The sequence below is a fragment of the Astyanax mexicanus genome, chromosome 2 (assembly GCF_023375975.1).
Source record: "Astyanax mexicanus isolate ESR-SI-001 chromosome 2, AstMex3_surface, whole genome shotgun sequence".
NCBI lineage: Eukaryota > Metazoa > Chordata > Actinopteri > Characiformes > Acestrorhamphidae > Astyanax > Astyanax mexicanus.
Genome location: NC_064409.1, coordinates 37,397,866 through 37,418,147, shown reverse-complemented (window position 1 = coordinate 37,418,147; position 20,282 = coordinate 37,397,866). Strand labels below are relative to the sequence as shown.

Sequence of the window (20,282 nt, the reverse complement as noted above, 5' to 3'; positions counted from 1 at the left end):
TAAATATTTGCTGTCAAGTTCTCAGCCCCTACTATGAACACCATGAATTCTATAACCTTTGTAATAAATACTATATCTGGGAGGTAAGGTACTGACTGATAAAACAATAATTCTAATATTGTATGTATGAAATATTGTTTTTGAAAAGCTAGGTGACCCCAAACATGTGAGAGAGAGCGTGCAGTGTCAGGACGGCACTGAATAGTCTGTGCTGGCATGAAACTCGGCTCTTGGATTTCAGCCTTTAATGTCCAAATGGATTTATCATTTGGGCCTCGTTATTCAGTAATGATCTCCTCAGTGGGTGAAAGTAGGGGTGCCCAGGCCAATCACTCTTCTGTAAGAGCACATTAAAGTCCAGCGTTCAGGTCCAATAGCTTTGTCTACAGCTTGGAAATAACTCTCTCCGTGAAGCTTTCCTGGGCATCAGCAGATTTCGGGATCTTAGGGTTACGTACATTTAAAGCCCCGTATGAAAAGACTGCACATCTCTGAGATGATGAATGGAGCCTTGTGAGTCATTAAGGAACAGCTATAAGACCTTGAAAGGGCTCGTCTCATCACAGCATCTTATTATGAGCTCCATTATGAGTGTGTTTTATGTCTGCGGTGAGCGGAGAAAGAGTGAAAGAGTGAAATGAACAGAGTTCGCACAGGAGAAATGAGTTTCGCGGTACTGGTGTGGATGAAAGACCTACTTTCTCATTATTCACTTCATACCTTGCACTGCAGCAGCAGGGCAGACAGGGTGGACGCTCTCACTCTCTCCTCCGTTCTTGCTTGCCCTCTTGCCTTCTCTCTCTGTGTCTCCAATTCTCCTTGTTTTTGCTTGAGCTCTGCTTTCCCCCCAACATCACTGCTGTCTCCATTTTCCTCCTCCTCCTCCTCTTCATCATCTTCATCAGACCTCAGGCTCCTCTCGCTCTCCTCTGGTGATTCCCTCTCCTCTGTGGAGTCGTCCACTGTGCTCTCACTCCTCTCCTCTGTTTCGCCTCCCTCTTTATTGTCGGCAAGGGGCGAGCGAACGCGGGACGGGAGGTCCCGGGCGTCCCCACGCAGCCTAGGGATGTTGCCCTCCAGGAGTCGTCGCTGCACGATACTGTGGGGTTGCTGCAAAAGTGGAAAAGAAGGAGAAAGGGATGTTACTGCAGTCTAAGGGTCTAACATACCTAGCATATATCGCATCTGATGTATATTTGAGCATAAACAGTTGTAAGCAGGGTTATGCACATTTATCTTGTCTATATTTTCCACACAGAATGGCCTCTGGACCACAGGGTACAGAGGGTGTTGGGCCCTAACTTAAACACATCTGTTTTTTCAATCACTAGGCTTGTGGGGCACTTCTTTCCCCTCTCATGCATTGAGTCAGACTGATTTGCATATATTCTATGTATGTGCGTATGTTAATTGTTTCCAGATCTGAGATGTTTTAAAGAATAAAAGGTGGGACTTCAGAAATTCGAACCAGAGAGCAAAACCTGGGTGCTTGTTTTAATGCTGTTTTTGTACTAATTATTCTTTTCTGTAATAAATTTTCTTATATACAAAGAACACTATCATCAAAGACTTATTTCATGCAGCTACATGACATCACAGCTCAAGATACTCTTGATACTCTTTGTTTTTTGTTACACAGGGGGTTCTGCTGGGTCTGGGGGGCCCTTTGCATTTTGGGTATTTTAATTAATTAATTAAATTAATCAAAAAATTTTTTTGTTAAACTACTCAGCAGATTTACTTCATTCCAATTGAAAGTAATATAACAGAATTAAACAGAATTAAATCACATTGGGTACCTTTTCATTTTAGTGCACATTATAGGATACATTTTCTGGGAATCAGGTCCCTTCAGGGTTTGGTAACTTTATACCTAAATCCTCTTAATTTTTTGTATTCACAATTCTGCTCACCTCACCTCTATTCTGCCCGAAGCCTAAGGGTCTAACAAAGGGAGTCCAGCTGAGTCTGGTGGATCCATTGCATTTTGGGGATTTTAACTCAAAATAATCACATTTTTGTTATACTACTCAAAAGATGTTTACTTTATCCCAACTGCAAGTATTGTAAGCAGTATATATATGTATATATATATATATGTGTGTGTGTAAATCAGTTCCCTTTACCTTTGTAAAATTACATTTATAAAAAAGAAAATAATCAGCAAATGTACAAATGAAGCAAGTTTCCAAAATGATAGTGTATTTTTTATTTGAATTTATTTGAACCTTAAGGGTTAAACTAACATTGAAATGCATTGACAACTACCTTCCCACATTAAATAATGAGATAGAATATAAAGATATATAAATCACAAATATAAGACAAATAAACATAAAATTAAAACAAGATATAGAAAGAGGTAATATAACAACATTGAATCAATATTCAAAAATACGGGGTAAAAAGTCATAGGGCATCCTTTATTCCAGAAAAGAAAAGGAAATGAACAAAAGTAAAATAAAAAAAATAACAAAAAGTACAGCACTAATGGATGAGGGGCCCTGTCTTTTAGGCTATGTTCAGAACATGACTGCCTGATTTTAAAAGCTGTCATATTTAGTTACTGAAATAAAAGGGTGTATTTTGCCTCTCTAATAAAGACATGTAAGGAATGAAGTAATGATACACTAAATTAATACAATACAAGGAATGAAACATTTAACAGGTTATGTACAATATTCTATAGAGCTGAATTAACCACAAAACTACAGTGTGCAAACGTGGATGTGCAAAATAGTGCTGCACAACCAAGTGATTTTGTGGTCAGTGCACAAAAGCAAGTCCTGAGAGTGTAGTGTGTTTGTGTGTGTAGAAAGTAGTATAAAGAGTGTTGCACTGATGAACTGTTACCAAAGAGCCTGGGGTCTGGGGGTCTAACAAAATTAAACTCTTACATTGGGTACCTGTTCATTTCAGTGCAAATTATAGAATATGTTTTCTGGTAATCAGGTCCCTTCAGGGTTTGGGATCTTCTTACCAAAATACTCTTCCTTGTTTGTATTCACCTTAACATTCTCTCCATTCTGCTGACCCCAATTTATTTTCTGTTTCTTCCTCTAGGCTCCAAGCAATAGCTAACTAAACTTTGCAGGCCCTAAACTCTAAGATTATTCATAGTTTAACTACATAGCAGTTGTTCTCTTCATTCTGTCAAAAAGCAGTTGATAACTCATCTCTTTTAGAGTGCTTTTACACCAGCCTTGATTAGTCTGGACAAGATAGAACCCTATCTTACATGTTGCAGGGCTCATTGCCATCTCATACCCTGCCAACAGTTTTTTTTTCGCCTTGTGATTGTGTTGTTTAAATAGCATTGGTGCACCCCTGAAATAGCAATATGCCAAAGTTGCATTTGGAAATGGCAGGTGTTTTATGCTAATTGGTTTGTTGCATGTTACACCCAAAACACACCCATGATTATTTAGGATGCCTTCCCCTTGTTACGATACGAAAGACAAACTGACACACCCTACATCAAACTGCACATTATGTACAGTTGACGACTCACCTAAAGATGGCTAAAATTAGCCCAATAGACTTTTTTTAGTTTGCTCCAAAACCAAAACAGCATAAGTGAAAGGTCTTACAAACTTCGATGCAGACTACAAAGGCACACTCAATTCAGATGAACTCAAGCATGGTCTGGTTTGTTTGCAAAGTGAAAGTACTTTTCTACTTATTTTAGACTTTCTGACCAATTACAAGAAATTAAGGCAGGCTATTGTCACCCATTACATAGTATTAAATAGTAGTAGTAGTATAATAGAAGAAAAAAACAAAATTTGTGTTGTTGAAAAATCTGTAGACCAACCCTTATTTAAAAACAGAAATGTAAAAAATCTCAGTGTAACCTGTAATGCTGATTATGCTGCATGACACACAAAGGGAGTCAGATTCAGTACAACACTTGGAAAGGCTGAACTTTCCTATCTGCATTTGTTGGTTTTCACTGATGTGTCTCTCACTGCCTTGTTTACTACATTGGCAGAGCTAGTATGACTAGGATCCACTACCAGATCAGGTAAAATCATGAAAAGTTCAGAGGTAGCAACTACATGCTTAGAAATGATGCACTGTGCACATAGATTAATCAAAGCATTGAATAATGTCGTTATTAATTGCTGTTAGTAATGGGTGCAGCTGAAGTAGCCGAATGTGTTCATTAGAAAATGTGTCCACAAACATTTGGACATATAGGGTAGAATGTTTTTCTACCATTACTGGTATCTTCTCTTTACTTACTGCTGCACTTTAATGCTGGCTAGGTAGCTGGTCTAGTCTATTTATAAAATATGAACTAAATGAAGCAGATAAGACTTCACCTTCACATGTATTAATGGTGATCCAACCATTAAAAAAATAAGCTAGCTATTACACCAGTGCTGTATATTTAGAAATAAATATAAATAGGCAGATCAATCCAAGACACAACAATCACTTAAACTTCACATGTGATCCCTTTAAACAATAAAACAAAGTTATCCAAAAGCAGTGTGCAAGACTGGTGGAGGAGAACATGCCAAGATGCATAAAAACTGTGATTACAAACAAGAGTTATTCCACCAAATATTGATTTCTGAACTCTTTGGAGTTTGGCAGAAATGTTGGTCGTAGTTCATAGAATAAAATAACAATCTTCATATACCCATAAATAGCAAAATCATAATGATGGCATACATAGAGGAGTTATTCGTGTATTCATCTTAAATTTAGCTCAGTTTATTCAGCCAGGAGGATGGACAAGTTATGATGGATAAAAAAAGGAACTACTTTGAAGAGTTGTGTGATGAACACTGTGGAGGTGAATATAAAAACCCTTTCACACTGGGTGCAAGAGGACTGTGGAAACCGCTGATTTAGGCCTCATCTGTTCTCCAGTGGAGCACTAGAAATTTACTTGATGAGGAAAAGGCCAGACCTTTGAAGAGCACAGAGGTCTACCAAGAGCTGAGAGGCCAGATCACTGATGAAGCTAAAGGACGAAGAGACACTTGAGCTTTAAATAAGAGTCTTAGAAAAAAGACACTTCTTTCATGTTGGTAAGTGAAATCTCCTCCCTTGACCTATGGATTTTCATTCCCAATGGGCATCATTAACTTCCAGGTCTTTGTTGTAGGTTTCAGCATGAGATGTGTGAAGCAGAGCAGTTAATAAAGAGTATTTGCAGTAAAGGTGTTGAATAGGATAAGATGAGTCAATACACGTTCACTTCTAACATCCAGAAAAACAGGTCCACCCAGAGAAACATTTAGCTCTGTGTTAGGTGACGAATGATGCAAATGTAAGTGCTATTTACAGTGGTCCCAGGATACACACACACACACACAGTGAAGCTAGGCATTTAACACTGTGGCTGCTGTGTAACTGTGTCTGGTTAATGTGGCTTCAGTGAACCTAATGACTGAAGCTACTAGAGTTCAAAACTTCAATCAGAGATCAACAGTAAAACTCAGTGTTTCAATGTCTGTTACTACAGCCCTTTTTCTGCATGATCAGGCCATCCAAGTGCTACCGACCACTGGTCCACCACACTGGCCTATGACATGTCCTTTTCGTGGCTACAGAAAGATCAGCCTCAGCCACTGTAATAAACAAAGTAAGATTTGTTCAATTGTCCAGTGCCATTTACTGTGAACAAATCCTAAATTTATTGGAATTTAATTTATACGTTTCCAAAAGAAGAATTCTTTTTTTATTTGTATAGAAAATTAAGCAAAATTAAAGACATTATCTATAATTTAACCAACCAACTGTTATCTTAAACATTACGTCAATAATGACAAAATGTATTTCTTATTTTTATTTATAGTAAAAAAAAAAACTGTTTTACCTATACAGTTTTATATACAGGTTAAAATCCATAATATCAGTTTAGATTTTTTTTTAGTAATTTAGGTAATTTTACATTTATGTATTATATACAAACTCTGTAATTCTAAATACAAATCAAATTTTTTTTAAAGAGCACAAAGCAAAACTGTTCTCCAAGTTGAACTGTATATATAAAAAGAAAAAAAATACACAGGAACAAAATGTTCAAATTAATGGTAGTAATTGCTGTGCTGTTATGTTAATAAAGCTCACATAGAGCTTCGTAAGGGTACGTTTCTAGAAACTCTATATATGGGATATTGCTAGTTGTTAAATTTGGCATCACCTAAATTTAATGAGCGGTATCCAAGAGTGTGACGTTTACTAAGTTTCTGTAAGGAAACAGGCATGTCCTAATCAGATCCGACATGCATCTGGACATGTTTTTTTAAAGGTCTCTTCTTGTTCTTTATGCAATAACTAAGCTATTCTGTTCTATTTATATGGATAGTGGATATGGATAAACACACACCCTCTGTGAAAATATTTAATTTTACCTGTAAAACGTTGCACTTTTAAATGTGCATGTCTGTATAAGCTGAGAAATATACAATTGGAATCTAAAGTGAAAGAAACATACATAGTATACAGGATTTTACACAAATATGATTTGAGTATGATTTGCAGCATTATGCTTTACTTGTAAAAGGTTTGTTCACATTTTACTAAAGTTATATAGTGCAGTAGTCAGTGTGCGAGTGTCATGTGCCAATTACACAAAGCCTGTTCTCCTCCCTACAAGTCATTGCATCAGCATGACTCTAAAGCTACTAGTTTAAGGGCAAAAATACTACATTATTTCATTGAACAGTATGTATAAACTCAAGAGGTGGAGGACTAAAACTCAATAATAGCATATTTATCACACTTTAAAATAGCTACTTCACTTTTCAAGACTTTACATTGACTGTTTCAGATCAGTAGTTGACAAAAAAAAATGAAACAAAAAACAAACAAAAAATATTTCATAAGATTAAGCACACTATAAAAAGTTGGTTATCAAACAAAGTAAATCAGTTCAGAAGCAAACAATCGATTGGAACATGCCTAATTACAAAAATTAGGCTTTTTTCATATCAGTCCATGTGGCCTGGCTAATAGAACAGTAATAGTTCAGATGTAAGCAGTGTATAGTTGTTCTATGTTCACACAAATAGCCAGTATATGTTTCCAGCAGAGTGGTGTGGGAGACGCTGCAATTATCTTCTGATTTAATGTCCTGCTCTCCTCCTCTGGCTTAGTCAGCATTAGAGGAATTTAATAAATAAAAAAAAATAAATAAAAAAAAAAAGACGCTGCTATTTTAAAAGGGCAGCTCATTTATTCTCTCCGTGTTCTAGCTTCTGTGCTGACGTAACAATATAACATAAAAAAACTTTTCTTTTTATGTGAGCAATGTTTTTGACAGTCCTCCTAATACATACATTCTGTGAATTTACAATAAACCCATTGTTGACACAGATATGCAAAAACACACACAGCTTGTCTAGTGCCTGTAGTAGTTTAAGAATAGATTCTCTGATGTCTAATGTCAGACATGAGCTAGAAGGGTATAATGCCCCCTCAGCATTGAGCTATGCTGTAGTGGCCAGTAAATGCAATCACATTCTCACAAATCTAATAACTAAAATATCCAAATCTAGTAAAAAAACCTTTCAGAGACAATAGAGAGAGTTATTCCAAATATATATATATATTAATACTTTAGCAAATCATACTATTGGTTAGGTCTTCAGTCTTTGATACAAATACATTAGATATCAGATTTTGTGTCAGTGTGTCAGATGTTTAGTGTTGCAGGGTTTTTACTTAATTTATTAGTAGCACATGGACTACCATATGATGCTGAAAATTATGGAGAAATAACCCAATCACATGTTAAAACAAATAAACTAAAATTCTTTACTGAAAGAGTCAATGCAAAACTGCAGCACAAACTGATAACACAATGACCACCTCCTTGTTTCTTCATTCATAACTGGTTTAGCTTTTATGAGCAAATAGGAGTTCCACATCCATAGGACCACCACAGAGCAGGTATTATTTGTGTGGTGTCTTCTGATAGTGTGAATGAATCAGATCCAGCAGTGCTGCTGGAGTTTTTAAACACTGTCAACTCACTGTCCGCTCCATTAAACTGTCCTACCAAGCTGCTCCACCTTGTAGATGTAAAGTCAGAGACAGAAGCGCATCTGTTGTTACACAGCTTGAGTTAGTCATCCTCTAGTTCTTTATTAGTCATGACAGGACACTGTCAAAATAACGCTGACCACAGGATGCTGCCCTCATGACACTGAGTTTAAAAACTCCAGCAACACTTCTCTACCAAAGAAACACACATTAACACACCACCACATCAATGTTACTGCAGTGCTAAAAATGACTCAAATATCCCAAATAACACCTGATGGTCTTGTGGGATCCACACCATTGAAAAACAGGGTGAAAGGAGGATAATGAGATCAGAATTCTACCAATGAAGCGTGGCGCTACTTTGAGTTTGTTAATGGTGTAAAAATAGTGATTTCTTTGCATGGGTAATGCCCCTATCACTAGCATTGTTAGTCTGTTGGGAGCTTGGGCTAAAAGCGCTGTATTTCAGAGTGCTGGCGATAAATGGAAGTGGACAAAAGTTTGTACTTGTCATCATGTTTCACTACAACTCGAGTCCATTTTACACTGGATTTATCCTTTAACTATGGGGAGGCTTAGAACATAAAACTGTATTTTGGCATTGTTGAATAATGAGTTCAATTTGACAATCAAACCTTAAACACTGCTAAAAAATCCAATCTAAACTAAACAGGTCTAGAGAACAGTATTGGTTTATTGTATTTATGGTCCAAAATTGATGTTTAACCAAAATCCACAAGTGAAACTCCTAGTTTAAGCTGTAAAACAGTAAAATGCAACAACGTTTTCTAACATGTTCCAGTGTTTCAACTATGCTATAATAAGCACAGCTTCTAGTTTTTTTTTTTATGAGGTCCCTATAAGGCAAAGCAGGGTTGTAAATAGGCTTGTTTAATCACAACTAGGCCTTTTTTTTTACCCCAAACCAATGTCACATAATGACATCAAGGGACAGCTAAAAAATAATAAATGCAATATATTGGATTTTTTAAATAAAACGTGATTTACACACAAATCTTCAGTGACATTACCTTATACGATGTATGGACTCTAAGACAAAAATAAAACTTATTCCCATCCATAAACTCTGCAACATCAACCTCACGCTCATTGTAAATTCTACATTTTAATGCAGATTCTTGCGAAAGCCATTTTTCCACGTCCATCAGAATCTTCAGATTGACTTCGTGACACTCAACCACATGACATCTGCTCCAAATCATAGACATCAGAGAGAAACCCTCTGCAGGAAAGCTCATTCGCCCTATGCAGTAATACAATGACCCTCAGAGGAATTGAAGATTCAGTCTGGATCTCTCCCAAAGCATGAAATCAGCAGCCACACAGATAGACTGCAGAGACATTAATGACTTCCACCTGTGTCACATTTTGTTGTTGTTTTTTTTTTAAGATGGGATGATGCATATCTTGTTTTGTGCAATCTTTCATCTGTTGACAGTGATGCAGATGCTGTTATCATGTATTGAGGCCATTCGGTCATGACTCACAGCTGGAGCTGAACAGCTGCACACAGAGGAGGATGAGATTCCAAGCTGTCAAGCATGAGAACGATTATTTCAAGTTAATTAACATGATAATTTATTCTCAGACGGTCATTCTTTATTGAATTGACCTTAATTGTATTGTGGACAGAATTTCCACACAATTAAATGATGCTCTTTTAAGCAAAAATAACTGCATTTTCTTTTTTTAACAGCTTGAATCGTTCAAGTTCATTACACTTCATTTACTAGCGTGTATTAACCTCTTGAGACTCTGCGTCCTCATACAGGGACATTACATTTCTGTTTCACTGCACCATGGTACTTACTTTTTAAAAAGCGCTGACCCTTTGCTCTTATATGGACACACTGCCCATATCACCTGTGATCACATGACAACATTAAACCCAATGATTTGAAAAAAAAAAGATGATGGGTGTGACGGAACCAACAAATTAGTTTCCAGTCCTGTTCTGTCCCTGCTCTGCTAGCTCAGTTCTTACACATTTACCCAGTTAATACAAATCCCCCCACCCTTTAGAAGTTGAACATTTTGCTAGCCTGGGGCATTTATTACAGTTTATAACAGTTAAAGTATGCTACTGGGCTATACATTTTCGTTTTTAATAGCTGAAGGTACAACAATTTATACTTACATGCTCACCTGTGCTCCTGTGTTTCCTTCCTGGTCTGGCAAAAGGCCCAAACTTAGTTTTAGCTGCCCTTAAATAGTGCCTGAGCAAAATGAGGCATGCTCAGTAGGCCCCATTTAGGGCCATACCATTTAAAGTTGAGTTCTTTGGGGTTTAAAGGATTTTAATTATTCTTTTCTTTGCTTTTGTTTATCTTATGTTTATGTACTAGGGTAAAGGCCCATGTTGTGTACAATAACTATTCTGAATATTTTCTTTTTCCATTCTGTATTTATTTGATTTATTGTTTGTTTGTTTGTTTGTTTAGCAGTGTATTCCCCTGCAGAGGAAATATTTAGTTTTTGGCTGGGTTGGGTAGACTATTGGTAGCCTGTTTAACGCAGTCTAGACAGAAACATGCGGCAAGTAAAATTTCTCATCCAATTTTATGTTTGAACTAGTTTATTTTTTTAATATTTGGGTCCATCTGATTCCATGTCATGGATGATTTAATATGTTAAACTAAAAAATGACAGTAAAAATGACTTCCTGTACAAAGACAAATTATAGTTTTTACACTTAGGTTCTAGTAATCCCAAACAACCAGGAGAGATTAAAAAGGGCACACCAAGCAAAAGTCTGGGTCTCAGGAGGTTAAGTTTTTTTTTGTTGTAATTTTACTTTTTGTATACCCATAAAAGCCCATGGTGATGTGTCACAGACCTTTAAAAAAGTTTCTTACAGCATTTTGTCCTTCACTTTAACTCATGAAGTCTCTATGTGATATAAACTGAACATCTCGGCTGCATCACACAACATTTTGTCAATAGCCCTATCAATTAGTTTCTCAGGGGTTCCTGGGGTAAGTTTCTCTTTTATGGGGGTCCTCTGTAATTTTTTACAGTATGGAAAGACAATGTATGTTTTTTTAGACATCCTCTGAGAACATTTTTTGCTGAACTCACATCTCTGAGTTTCATCACCTCGCATTTAATAAAATAGTTATTTGTCTACTGCTACGCACCGTAATTACACTTTGGGCACATGTTTCCATAAACACAACAGCAAGTGGAAATGGAGGAGCTACTGAACCAATTCCTCACATGACAATGCAATGTCATGTGATCGAGAAAGTAAAAAAAAAAAATCACTGATCCTCCTGTTTTTTCAATTACAGTCCGGATACAAGAGTTTTATCACTGTGTAGAAGTGTGAACTATTTTTCACAGACATCCCCCTGAAACTATTCCCGTCCGGATGGGTCTAATGTGTATACATGTGACCCCATTTACAAAATACAAGGGTTCTTAGTTGTTTGAGAAAAAAACAGCTCTTTTCAAAAGTGTCTCAAAAGGGGCTTTTCCAGTTAATCGTTTAAATTCTTTAATAAAATGTCATACATTATGTATAACCAGCTCTGACCCAATTTCTTTAAGAAAATGATGAAAAACACGATGAAACATGATGAAATCAGTTTTTGATGGAATGATGAAATACACGTTTTTTTTTAGACATCTATGTTACATCCAGATTTAAACTGCCTGAAACTGTCATGTGACCTTCTTATCACGCCTTATAATTAGAAAAACTAAACATTAGATGCTTAATAACTTTAAATGATTCAGTTATTTTAAACCATTATTTAAAACCTGGTCTGAGCTCTTACGGGTTAAATCTATTTCTCTATTAAACTATTCTGAGCCATTCTTCCAAAAGTTCATAATTTAATCATGAGAAGTCCCTGCACTGCCCAGTCTATTTATAATCATACTGTACAGCAGGGAATATAATAACATGAACTGAGAGCCAAAAACAAGGACAAAATATAAAATACAAGTGTACACCAAGGAAAAGTATATCCTGGGGGAAAGACAACACAGACATTGTAAGTAAAACACGGTAGTTTTAGGTTCAGTGTGCATATATATAGAAACAGGAATCAATGGCAAAAATGTGTTTTACCAAACAAGGTGAAATTGACCAAACAAATATTTATCAAGTAAATATTAATAAAAACAAGTATTGCAATGCTAGAAATTATTACATTACATTACATTGAATTTAGCGAATGCTTTTACCTAAAGCGACTTACAAATGGTGAGGTACATAAGCAATAGAGGATTTAAAAATCCCAGGCAAAACATTTTGGCCGAGACTGAAGGGTAATATTGATATAAAGCAGCAATAAAGTTTGGCTAGGGCCAGATATTTTTCAAGCAATTATGTGGCGGGCCACAAAAAAAATGTTTTGGAAAATGAATTGTAATGGGATGGAGTGCAACAGACTAGTAGCTCTTCAGCCCAGAGGGTTGTTGAACCTAACTGCAGAACAGTTGAACTCAAAGCAGGTAAACCCAAGGAAAATATAAATAAATAAACACACCACTCCTCACGTGGGATCAAACTCGTGTCATCAGGGTCGCGGTCCAATAGAAAATTGGGACACTGCCGAGGAAAAACAACCCTATAAGGACTATAAGGAGATAGGGAGCCCAAAAATGAGTGGAAAAACGAGAACGGGCATCCGACTAAACTAAATGTAATGTTCCCCATTGCAGTGTAAAAAAAAAAAAAAATCACACTAACTCAAAATAGTTGAATAATGTGGTATGCATCATATATTAGGCCAAAAAAAAGACACCAACAAAAAAAGTCTCTAATATACACTCTAATATTTTGTTGGAGCCTCTTTAGCTTTGATTGCAGCATGCGTTCACTGTGGCATTGTTTCAATAAGCTTCTGCAATGTCACAAGATTTATTTCAATCCAGTGACTTTTATTTTTTTTACCAAGATCTTGCAGCATTGATGATGGTAGAGTCTGACCTTTACACAAAATCTTCTCCAGCACATCCCAAAGATTCTCAATGAGGTTAAGATCTGGACTCTGTGGTGAACAATTCATGTGTGAAAATTATGATGTCAGGCTCCCTGAATCACTCTTTCACAATTCCAGCCTCATGAATCCTGACATTGTGATCTTGGAATATGGCCGTATCATCAGGGAAGAAAAAAATCCATTGATGGAATAACCTGGTCTATATTCAGTATATTCAGGTAGTCAGCTGACCTCATTCTTTCAGCACAGAATGTTGCTGAATCTAAACCTGACCAACTGCAGCAACTCCATATTATTTGCTTAGTTAAATCTATTATGCGACTTTTTTTTTTTGGCCAGGCAGGTTATTTATTAAATGACTATTATTTATACATAATATATTAATAACAACAATAATACATGCAACCACAAATAAGAAAATAAAATTAAATACATGTGTTCTGGTAGACTACCAATTAATTTTAAATTTCTATGGTATAAGGGGTTATAACTGTGTTCTATATGCTTTAGTTTCTTGTGAAACTAGTGTTTTGAGCAATACAATTTTGAATTTGTTTCAAATATGACAAATATATCCAAAGTGAAATTCCTTTTTTTTATAATTAGTTGTAATTAGAGTCGTCAAATGAACTAAAAATAACGAAAAGTTTAATTGTTCAGGTCAAATCACAGTAACATTCTTTTCTGTGCAGAACAGCAGATAAAGCTGAGGCACTTTAAGAGCAGGGTGATTCTCAGGCAGGCAGCACACCTCATCAGTGAACCTGTGGCCTTTCAGAGGCAGAGAGAGAGAGAGCAAACACAGAGACGGTAGGGGTGGGAGGGCGTGTGGTGACTGGAACGGTGAACGCTGTGCCGCTGTTTGGGCTTTGCCCACTTTTAATAATCACGTCACTCTGCGGTGCTGGAGGCTGATTTGCAGTGCCTGGGCAGCGCACTAGGTCCCTACCAATTAGGCACATTCTGAATATGAACAGAACTGGAGGAAAAGAGGGACAGAGAAGAGGAAAAGAGGGAAGGAGTAAATCCCCAAGCTCCTGCTGTTCATCACTGTCAAGGTGATTGTTTGATCATATGCGCTGCCATGACTATACAGCTGGTGCACTCTTACAGCACACACACACACACACACACACACAAATACGTGTCTCTGTATGATTTTTTCTGCTCTGATTGGTATCTGGACCTTCCTATCACGACATTTACATACAATACATAGGTCACCTCCATGTGCATGGCTCACTAATGAAGCGTATCTATGCCACCATCAGTAGAGCAGGGAATGTGGGGCCAGACAGAAATTTCAATATTTAAAAAAAAAGAATACGGAAAAGTTTGTTTTATTTAGACATACATATATTTTGGAAGGCTGCAGCTTACACTTGTTTAATGGCAGTCAGCAACACCACTTTCTCCACAATTTACACGGCCAATTACCCAACCCACTCATTAGGACTCCCCCTATCACTAGTGATGCCCCAACACCAAGAGGGTGAAGACTAGAACATGCCTCCTCCGATACATGTGAAGTCATTGCGTAGAAACAGTGCACTTGGAGGAAATTGCAGTGACTCGGTTCTGATACATCAGCTCACAGATGTGCTGTGCTGAGTGACATCTCCCTTTGGAGTGATGAGGGGAGAGAGAGCGCCATCTACCCACCCAGAGAGTCAAGGCTAAAAGTGCTCTCTCAGGGCTCCGGTAGCTGATGGCAAGCTACATGAACAGGATTCAAACCGGCGATCTCCTGATCATAGTAGCAGCACTTAGACCACTGGACCCCTCGGAGCACCGAACAATTATATTTTCTGTAGTAACTCATAATATGATTAGGATATTAAGGAAATATGATGAGGTTAAACATTAGCAGCTCTTGTCAACAGAGCCTAACTTGTATTTTTTTTATTTGAACTGTGTGGTATGTCACAGTAATCTGTGTGGGATTTAGCCTCTGAATCTTCCCACCGCCATTCCCCCAGTCCCATTTTCACACTCAGGGTTGTCAGGTATAGACCACAGCATGAAAAAGTGTGCTGCAGCCAAGAAAACGGGCATGTTGTCAAGTTGTTCAGCTGAACAGGTGATCACTGAGCTTCAGTAAGGTTACCAATCATAGCTAATAATTTACCACCAACACGAGCATGGTAGAGACTGGCATTTTTGACACTGAAAAATATATTTGGAAATTGGATTTTTCACACAATCGCTTGCATTAATTACTGATTGTAAAAAGGGTGATATCGATCAGCACAAGATGTCTGTGAGCTGATGTATCAGAACCAAGTCGCTGCTCTTTCCTCAGAGTGCGCTGTGATGCTACTCAGCAATGCTGCATCAGCAGAAGCTCAAAAAGAGGCAGTAGCTGACTTCACATGTATCGGAGGAGGCATGTGCTAGTCTTCACCCCCCTGGTGTTGGGGCATCACTAGTGATATTATGAGTCCTAAAGAGTGGATTGGGTAATTGGCCGTGTAAATTGGGGAGAAAATGGGAAAGAATTACATAAAATTGTATATATATATAAAAAAGTCTCCCCCATATAATCCTTTTCTCAAATAAAATGCATCACAATTTTAGTTATAACCGTCTAGCAAATAATCAACCAAATTTTGCTCATCCAGAACAGAGTAAAGGGGAAAAAAAACAAGATGAAAAGCATCTTGTATTTGGTAGAAGGTTCAAAACACTGTAAAGGTAATTAACCTGTAGCTGTCTGGGGCTTAGCACATCATGTAAATATTTAACACCCTTTCACAGCTATTGTATGCTCTGTAGTTGTGAACTTTGTATATTGGCTAATGATTTGCAGTGCAATTAATGTAACCCCTGTCATATCCTGCTGTAGATACTGGAAAGGTCGGCCATTGTTTGCTTTGTCAATTATCTTTTTTTTCACTCAAATCCCGTCACGTTAATCAAACTCTGATGAAAACTGTAATAGGCCTTCTGGGTATAATAAGCCGTGTGTTATGTGAGTTCTGTGTGGGTGTGAGTGGACTAGAGTGCTTAGAAACACACAGTTAATTAAAACCCAACAACAGTGACAGTGTGACTGACTAAAGGAAAGAAAAAGATTTATAAAGAAAAAAAACTCAGCTTTCCTCTTTATCTAATCTCCTGAGGAGCTGCAGCCTGTGACTGTTTGATGTTGGGCGAATGAACCATCTGGGAACTATGATAAAGCAGAGAACATTGATGATGTGGCTAAAACAAAAAGAACGTACACAGAGCTTTTAATGCAGGAACTATAAAATTCATTATCCAGGATTCACGTCTCTACTGGTTGTGCCTAGATGCTGAATAGGAGAGCAGATGGAGTCTCACAGCATGGATCTTCTATCTCTCTCTCTTTCTCTCTCTCTCTTTTCCTCCTCTCTCTCTCTGAAGATCTATGATTATTGCCTCAGTGCCACTATTGAATCGTTTTACTTTAATAGAATCGTGTTGTGCCTAAGTGCTATTACTACAGCAGAAATTCATGGGAAGTAATATTGTGCCACAGCCAAATTAAAACTCGATCATAACACCATATCTTTGCATGAATGTCTGTCTGATCTTGTCTTGTCTGTGACTAAATGTATGCACACAATCAAACACAGATACCTTGTAGGTGTAACATATCTGGTGAAATTCATTTTCAGAAGAATATCTCTGAAAAATATTGCTGAGAAATTAATATTCATCCTTGAAGAATTAAAATCTAAATCAGGCAGCTTTATTGGCCAGTCTGAATAAAAACACATATTATAATAAATAGATACTGTATAAACAGACATAAAGAGGAAGCTTTTTTATTTAAGTGTTTTTTTACTGTATATGTTTTTAATTGGTAGAAAACCAAAGTACAAATTTTATAATGCCTCTACTTAAGATGTGACCTTCAAATTCATCATAAACCCACTCACTTATGTGATATTCAGATATATTCTGAGCAGTAATCAAATAAATCACCTCCCAGACCACAATCGCCTGAGTATTAATTTCACCTGTACATCTCACTATATACACACTTCTGCACTTCACCCTCTCACTGCCGAGTATCTGTTTAGTTCAGTCTGTCATCACAAAGTTTTTCTCTTACCCGTGTATTGTTAAATTTGTTTGCTGACCTTATCAGTGTTTTTGACCTGGACTGTCTCACTCTCCTTGGTATGTTTGTTTCTTACGCTTGTTTTTGACCCTGCCTGTTAAATTATTTTCTAAATAAAAGCCTCTTCATTTTATTTGCACTTGCTCTGACACTCATCCTTGCCTGGCCCTGACACTACACACAAGCTCTCATACACAATAACACACATATTGTGTGTTCACACAAATGTCAATGTGTAAAGGCCTCAGGAAAATTGAACTCAGTAAAAATTTACTTATTAATTCAGTAAAATCCATTTGTACACTGAATAAATGACTTTTATCTATTTGCCTTTTAAGAGTTATCTTCTTTAATAGTTTCCTAAGAGTTCAGATTAATAATGAACATGTTTAAATGATGTAACTTTAAACATGAGAAAATGCAGATCGCTTAAAGGCCTGAAAACATTAACATTTTAAATATGAGCAAACTCAATTGGAGATGAAATCACTTTCGCTCTCTAATGGAAGTGCAGTGATCCATTAGCAGCTTTTAAGAAACGCTCGGTCGTAGATGGCCATTTGCGGCTCATGCAATGGAACACTATTGTGAATTCACAGACTGTCTTTGGATCCATTTAAGCATTTGTCCCCTCTACTCACAGCGGCAAAGAACCTGGAATTCCTTTTTTTACGTGTGCACTGGCCATTCAGATAAGAGCCTCATGAATAATTCATTACTTTGTCACTGCTCATTTGCATTGCGCCTTGAATAGGAAATGTGTTGATGGCAGGGCAGAGGGGACAGTAATTGGCCCTTCCTGCTCTGAATGAAAGAATCTCTCTGTCCTGATCAATCAGGGTGAATACACACTGCTCTGGCAGAAGAGATGTTTGGCCTGCATGAGCAGAGGGAGTGTCAGTCACACAAAGATCAACCGGTTTTACAAATCAAACCCAGTCTTGGAATAAATAGCAAAGTCAATTTTTAGTGATTACTAAATTCACCAGCTGATCCACACCTCTATTATGTACTCTTACAACCAGGTTAAAAATAAATCAATAAATCAACTCCGATACGTCATCAGGAGCGCTAAAGTTCAGTAACCTAGCTGCTGGTTACCTAGTTAACTTTAGGGCTGCATTGTATGTCTTCAGAAAGGGGGCAGGTGGTGCAGAAATAAATGGTTATTGTCCATTGCTTTATTTCTCTGTGAATTTAGCTTTGATTAGCTTTTATTTTATTTTATTTTTCCATTGTGCCTTAAATGCTGCAGCCCCTGCCATCTGTAGCATCATTTAAGGTGGTACAGAAAGAGTTAGCTAGCTAGCGAGGGGTAGGACCAGGGGCTGAAATGGGATTGGGCCATAGACATATAGCTGGCTATGTAGATACCATAATTATATCCAGACAGTAGAGGTGGGCGATACCGGGAATTTTGGTATCGATCCGATACCAAGTAAACACAGGGCCAGTATTGCCGATATCGATACTGATACCGATACTTTTTAATATTTAAGCTTTATAGATCCAAATGATCCAAAAACCTAGGATATAATTTCACCAAACATTGTAAGTGATAACAAAATACTTTAGTATCACAATCAACATTTTTTGTTTAGAAACAATGGAACAGTAACAAAACAAAGTTTAAATATAAAGTAAAAAAATATTAAAAAATAAAATAAAAATTCTCCCCTCACTAGACATCTTTTCTAGTTCTTTGTTTCTTTGTTTCTTTTTTTTAATAGAATTGTCATTTGGAAAAACAATAAAAAATAAGGAATTGTCTTCCTTTCAGTGCAATTCAAATGCAAGTTTTTCTTAAATAAACAGAGTGTAAAAAAATATCACTCAACACTAATCTCCTGAGGTAGAGGCGTGTCGACTCGAGGAGAGCGCTGAGTGGGCGGGGCCAGGCTGAGCCTACCTGCGTGGCGGTTTGGCTGGCTTTGCTGAGCCATGTGACGCATGTGCAACAACAAGAGGCCAGAGAGTAGACTGTGGTGAATCCTTGTGTGCAGCAGTCAGTGCGTGCGGCAGAGAAAAAAGCTTGAATATCGATAATTTTACACGAGTATTGCTCAATACCAATACCAGCGTTGGTATCGATATTATCAATATTTGGATCGATCCGCCCACCTCTACCAGAAACCTGGGAATTAACCTCATGCTAATATTAGATACACTGGATGAATTCATTATTTGGGACACTGTTTTTTAATTTACACACTGTAGTTCACAGACTGTACATGAGGATTCAAACAGTTCAATACAGGACACAATCAATACCCTTGTCTGATTCTCAGTGGTGTACAGTAAATGTGTGTCTGTGAGGGTTGGGAGGTGGGGAGGTGGGGGGTAGGACTGGGGAGGATGGGTGCCCTTTAGCTTGCCCTACACTGATAAAATGGATCGTGATATGATAAACCATGTTCTGTTCCAGTGTTCCAGCTGACCAGCTCCAATCAGCCTAAGGCCGGTCCATCCTCTCCCTCTCTCTCTCTCTCTCTGACTTATTCTCTGACTTATTCTCTCAGCATTTCCATCTCTCTCTCTCTGCCTCTTTGTGAACTTGCAGACTAAAAGCTAATTATCAGATGGCAACAGGCTTGTCTCGCTGGTTCAGGGTCATGTGACCCGGCCTAATGCCGCCTCTCCCCTCCTGATTTCCCTGCCACAGCGCAGACTTCCTGTCACACACAGCATGCTAAACCAGCTGCGCACTCTCTCAACAGTTATATCTCTTCCTCTTGCCCATTTTCATGTCATTAGATGTCTTTTTCTATCCATCTCAAATGAGTGTTAATTGTCTTACTCTGTTTCTGTAGATGATGTTCCCTCACTAATTGTACATAATAAAAACTTGTTGTATTTTTGTCTTAATAAAATTATCCTTAAACCTAACTCAGACATTCCAAGTTGCAATTTTTTTTTATTTTAGTGAGGTACCCCTGGGCCTGAACATGAACTAAAATATATATATACACAGACTCTTTGCAGAGAACAGGCCAATCAGAACCCTCTCTGTTTTGCATGTGCTTCATGAATATGTACAGGAGGGCATGGTCTTTCTCTCCCTCTGCCTTTTCTTCCCAAATGCAATCGGGGGGGAAAAGTCTGTGTCACCTGTGTGCGTGTCTGTATTCACTATTGTGCCACTTGTTCTAGATTCCTGCAGATTTTATTTGACTTGCAGGCATCAGGGAGCCATTAGTGATATGTGGTAGACT

At 37.6% G+C, this 20,282-nt stretch overlaps 1 protein-coding gene across 1 annotated transcript in view; it reads right to left on the bottom strand.

Annotated features, from left to right (window-relative positions):
* The window catches only part of nrip2 (nuclear receptor interacting protein 2), a 48,943-nt gene that overhangs the window by 16,948 nt on the left and 11,713 nt on the right, over window positions 1-20,282 (bottom strand). Inside the window, exon 2 of the mRNA XM_007233693.4 lies at window positions 721-1,110. Within this exon, the coding sequence (XP_007233755.2) occupies window positions 721-1,110 (390 nt within the window). The remainder of the gene's footprint in view (window positions 1-720; window positions 1,111-20,282) is intronic.